This window comes from Mizuhopecten yessoensis, unplaced genomic scaffold, assembly GCF_002113885.1.
Source record: "Mizuhopecten yessoensis strain PY_sf001 unplaced genomic scaffold, ASM211388v2 scaffold10059, whole genome shotgun sequence".
Classification (NCBI taxonomy): domain Eukaryota; kingdom Metazoa; phylum Mollusca; class Bivalvia; order Pectinida; family Pectinidae; genus Mizuhopecten; species Mizuhopecten yessoensis.
The window spans coordinates 629,266-634,405 of record NW_018408358.1 but is presented as its reverse complement, the minus strand read 5'-3'; the positions used below and the strand labels follow the sequence as shown (position 1 = coordinate 634,405).

The following is a 5,140-nucleotide window of genomic DNA, read 5'->3' as shown; positions in this document are numbered from 1 at the left end:
CGCTGGTCTCTGGAGACCAACAACAAACTTTTTAAGATACAACCGAAACTTAAAACATCTATTCCCAGTCGGAAAGATCGTAGAGAGGAAGTTGTCCTCGCTCGGCTCCGCACTGGGCACACATATCCTACTCATTCGTACCTTTTAAAACGAGAAGATATACCTTCATGCCACGCATGTGACACTCCATTTACAGTGGAGCATTTTTTAATAGAATGTTCCGATTTTAAACACATTCGTGATAACTACTTCCGAGTCCCGGATATGAAAACACTTTTCAGTTCCGTGGATTCGAAGGCATTATTTAACTATTTGAAAGACATCGGTCTATTTGATAGACTCTGATGTCTTTTAACCCACCTTATCATTTTTGACGTTATATATATACCGCATATTCCATATCATCTATTCGTTATCTCTTTTATTATTTTAACCCCCTTTTATTATTTTTTATTATCTACTCATAAAAGGCGAATACTTTTAAAAATGAACCATTTTATCTGATTTTATCTTCGCTATTCACATGTTTGTCAAAATTAGAAAAATAAATAAATAAATCACCATGGCCCTAAATGACCACAGCGTCGATGGGCCGTTAAACATAAACAACCAAACCAAATTTTTCATTTCACCTGTATTCAGGATTCCTGTCCGCCGCTTGCGACAAAACACTAGAGAACGCTCTTTTAGTGCTCCTTACCTGCAGTAACATCCCCTTAATGTTTTTGTTTTTTTTCCAGATTTTTTTTTAAAATGATGGTTTATACTGAAAACAAAGATTGGGTGAATGCTATAACAGTAGCATAGGAATCCGAAAATTCACTCCCTGAAATGATCCCCAGAACAATCTTTTAAGAACAGCATAAAATGACTATATGATTATTCCATGAAAGCTGTCGATTTAAATACAAGTCAAAAATAGCAGAAAACTGAATACATTTCTACTTTTCTTCTGTTGTTATTTTTTTAGGAGAATAAACAAGATTATATGTCAATACAGAAAACCACCTCTGTACGCCATCATGTTACTGTTGCGCAGGGATGCTAATAAATTGCCTTTTGTCCAACCACCTCTATACAAAAATGCAAAGGAATGAAGTGACGAAAATGTGTGGAACAAGCACCTTCAGCTTAACACTGTTATAAAAAAGACACCGGTTACGCGTTAAAACATTTCTTTTGTAATATGGAAATATCGTGTGGGGAATTTCTTTTCACTCAATCGGCGTCAGAAAAATACAACAGACGTGCCGGGTGAGATCCTTAACGGAGATATTGAAATATCAATTACCACGGTCACATAGAACTGTACCTGTCGCACTGAGCCACAAAATAAGACTATAACGACTGTGGTTACCGGTTACATAATTCCTTACCTGTTCGCTTACCTGTAGTCACTTACATGTGCGTCTACACACTCTGACATACCCTATACGCTACGTTCCATATACAATTATTTTTGAAATGACCCATGTATTTGCATGTCTGGGTCTCTGTCTCCACGCTTCGTTCTAGGTCTAGCCCAAAATGAGAAAGGTCTACTACAATTATATGTAACTGCAGTACACTTCTATTACTATGATACTTATGCCCCTCTGTACAACCACGCATTCAAAGGGGTCACACCCATCATCTATCACAAATAAAGACCCCATTTGCCTAAGGATACTCCAGGCAAAAATTCGTATAAAATCCCTCAAATGGTACATTAGGAGAAGGATTTTAAAGATTAAAACCTCAATTTCCCTTTGAGCCACGCCCCTCTGCACCCAAAGGGGCCACAACCACCGTTTATTCAAGATGAAGTCCTGTTTGTCTAAGGATGTTCCATACCAAATAAGGATACCCCGCCCCCTTATCACTACGGAAGAAGTAAGGTTTTAATGATTTTACCTCTATTTCCCATATTGGAGCCTGCCTCTCTCCACCCACCCAGGGGGCCCAAACTCAACATTTTAACAAGATTGAGTCCCCTTTGCGCAAGGATGATCCAGACCAAATTAAGATGAAATTCCATAAGCCCTATGGTAGAATATAATTGAAAGATTACACCTCTATTTCCCCTATGAGGGCCCACCCTCTTTTCCCAGAGGGGACCCCGTTTATACAAAATTGAGTTGTTCAGGACTTGTGGCATTTTGAAGGAAAACATGACAGACGGATGGACGACGGACGCTGCGGTATGGCATAACCTCACAATGGCCTTTCGGACCGGGTGAGCTAAAAATTGTAGTTCCAACAAGTTTGAAGTTTGTGCAGTAGTAAACAAGTCTAAATATACCACAACTCCCCAAAATTAATTTCAGTGTTCGTACTCATGACAACGGGCAATATGCCTACTCCTAACACGATTACTCACCCGGGTCAGGAAAGCGTTCAAAGGTGAGAAATCGTGTTGCGAACTGAATGAACAAACAAATGTATGAATGAATGAACAAATGAATGAAAATGATGTATGAAATAAAAAAAAAGTTGTTGTTTACATGTTTACAGATAAAGAGTGCTCCAAAAAACACGTGTTGGTTTTTCTGGTTTTCTCTCTTAAAATCAACTTGTTTGCTACATCGTGAAACAGAGGTTCTCCAATCACTCTTATCATCATCTACCTATTGGTTGTAGTTTACACACTCCACAGACACTAAAACTTATCTCAAAATCTAAACATGACCAAAATAATTGATTCAACAGAATAACATTTTATAAAAAGGAAAATTATCATATCTACAGTAATGAAATTGATTCATTGGATTAAAAAAAAATGAAAATGTGTTTTCTACCTATAACGCTTATTGTGAACATGTGAACATCAATAAATCGACGTTTTCAAGCTATACTTTAACTGTGATATGTTAAGCCAAGTGTGCATAACTGTTGACATTATATTACGATAGGGAACACAAACTAGGTCCTGTTAAAATTCAGCTTAGAGCTCTTTAACGATTCCCTACACATGATATAGTTGACATGTTTGTACCGTAACATATGAATTAAATCGAGTAATTTTTAGGCATTCACGTTACAGATATATAGCACGAAAACATTTGTATCGGCATTAGAATATAATGCTATGTTTTCATTCATTGTGATATCGACTCAGTCTGGTGATACCCCCTGATTTGTTTATAGTTCCATCACATGAACTGTACCATCAACACAGCCGATCCAAACATGCCCCCACCTGTCTACACACACAGCCGCTGGGTATGTTACTCCATGTCTCTTGTCTAGGAGACACTTGGCCCTTCTCTCATTCCCTGAGAGGACGTATACCTGATTAGTGTTGTAGTCTGGTACAAACACTCTGTCATATCTATCTCGTGCTATATTAAATTGCACCGTCTCATCTAACGTCTGACCATTGTCCAGTTCCCCTTTCCACTTATGTATGATCTGATCAGATTTGTTGATGATAATCATTTCCTTACAATAAAAACATTTTGCGCCAGTGGTGACAGCTATATCTCCTTTTATCATACATACGATACTCAGCCCATTACCTCCACACGAAATTTGTCTGATCCTCTCCCCGGACATGTTCAGTACCTGTATTGTTGTAGTTTCAGTAGTAACGAACACCTCATCATTGTCACTGACATTGATACCATGGCCTTTTAACGGACTGATGTCAGTAAATCTAGTCACTTGTCTGTCCTTGGATAGTTTGTGTATCAGCGGTGAACCACCATTACACGTGATCAGTAGTTCTTCTGTGTTGGTCAATGTCAGACACCACGGGTTAAAGTCAAGCTTGACAGCCTCTGTGACCTTGCCGTTCTTGTTGACTTTAATCAATTCATTAATTCTAATTACTGCCATCCATGCATGAGTGTCGTCAATAGGACATACTGAGTTGATTTGTCTCTTCTGAGGTACTCGGAATGTAAAAATCTTACGAACCTTTTTACTATCAACCTCTTTCTTCTCATACCCGCAGTCTTCATTCTTCAATTTGCTGACATGGATATATCCAATCATTGACTTCATCTGATCTGCGTTGAGTTTCCCAGGCATGAAGTGAGGTGGGCGAGGTAACACGGTCTTTTTAGTAACATCATACAGCGGTATGGTGGTTCTCAGTCTCCCCGTCAGCTCAAACACGGATGTACTAGACATATTTTCTGTGTTTTGCTCTACATCTCTGATAAGTTGTTTGATCTCTTTGATAGTTTGCTCGTTAGATTTGCAGTCCTGTTGATAGGATTTTTCTTCTTCCTCCACCAAGGCCGACAACTCGACCAAGACGGCGTCGGCGATGGAATCAATTTCTGCTTTCAGTTTATGTCTCTGGGTTTGTACAGTTTGTCGGATGACATCCACGCTCTCTTTGACTGACTGGTTCATTTCATGACGTTTTGATAGGTTGTCATTAAAGTGGTCTGACTTGGACTTTAATATTTTCAATTGATCTTGCATGTATTGTTTTTGTGAGCAAATTTCCTCTTCTATACTTTTGAAAGTGTGTTGTTTATGTTTCTCGGTAAGACACATCACACACATAACGATGTCACAGTCACTACAGTACAGGTCACATGTCTTACCTCGATGTGTCTTACATACCTCTGGGAGTTCGGCTTCCACGAGTTTGTTCGCCTCCTTTATTGGTACGACGTCATCATTCCGTGTCTTTCTCGAGCGTTGATGACCCTCAAAACAGTGGTCACATAACGCCTCCTGGCAGTCATTACAGTACCAGTTAACGTCCTGTATGCTTTCACACGAAGCACACGTGTTGGGCACGTGCACCTGGGCGCGGTGGATAGATAATTTACTTGACATTGCTAATAACGCTTAGATACATCCTGTGAAAACTAGCCATATCTTACAGGCGCCATTTGCATTTGTTCTGAATTAAACTTCCTTTTGCAACTGATCGTTATGTTGTTGGAATCACGTGTGTTTGGCTTGTCTAATAGACGCCTATTTAATGTTTACAATAGAGGCCCGCACAAGTTACATAACGTTAACGCAGTGTACTGTGAAGTTGATAGCACGCTACCCATGTTGGTGTATATACACACATAATAAATGGTCGATAAACAATGAATTAACTTAATTTGAATGAGCAATGTATATGTGCGATAGTTTAAGATTGATTGATCCATTTTACGAAATGAAAAAAATACAGAAGAGGAACGTGAAA

At 38.9% G+C, this 5,140-nt stretch overlaps 1 protein-coding gene across 1 annotated transcript; it reads right to left on the bottom strand.

Annotated features, from left to right (window-relative positions):
- Positions 1-585: 585 nt before the first annotated feature.
- Positions 586-4,895, bottom strand: LOC110459421. Its single transcript, XM_021511656.1, has one exon. It carries the CDS (start codon positions 4,774-4,776, stop codon positions 3,121-3,123), a length of 1,656 nt encoding a protein of 551 aa, XP_021367331.1. The 5' UTR covers positions 4,777-4,895; the 3' UTR covers positions 586-3,120.
- Positions 4,896-5,140: the final 245 nt, after the last annotated feature.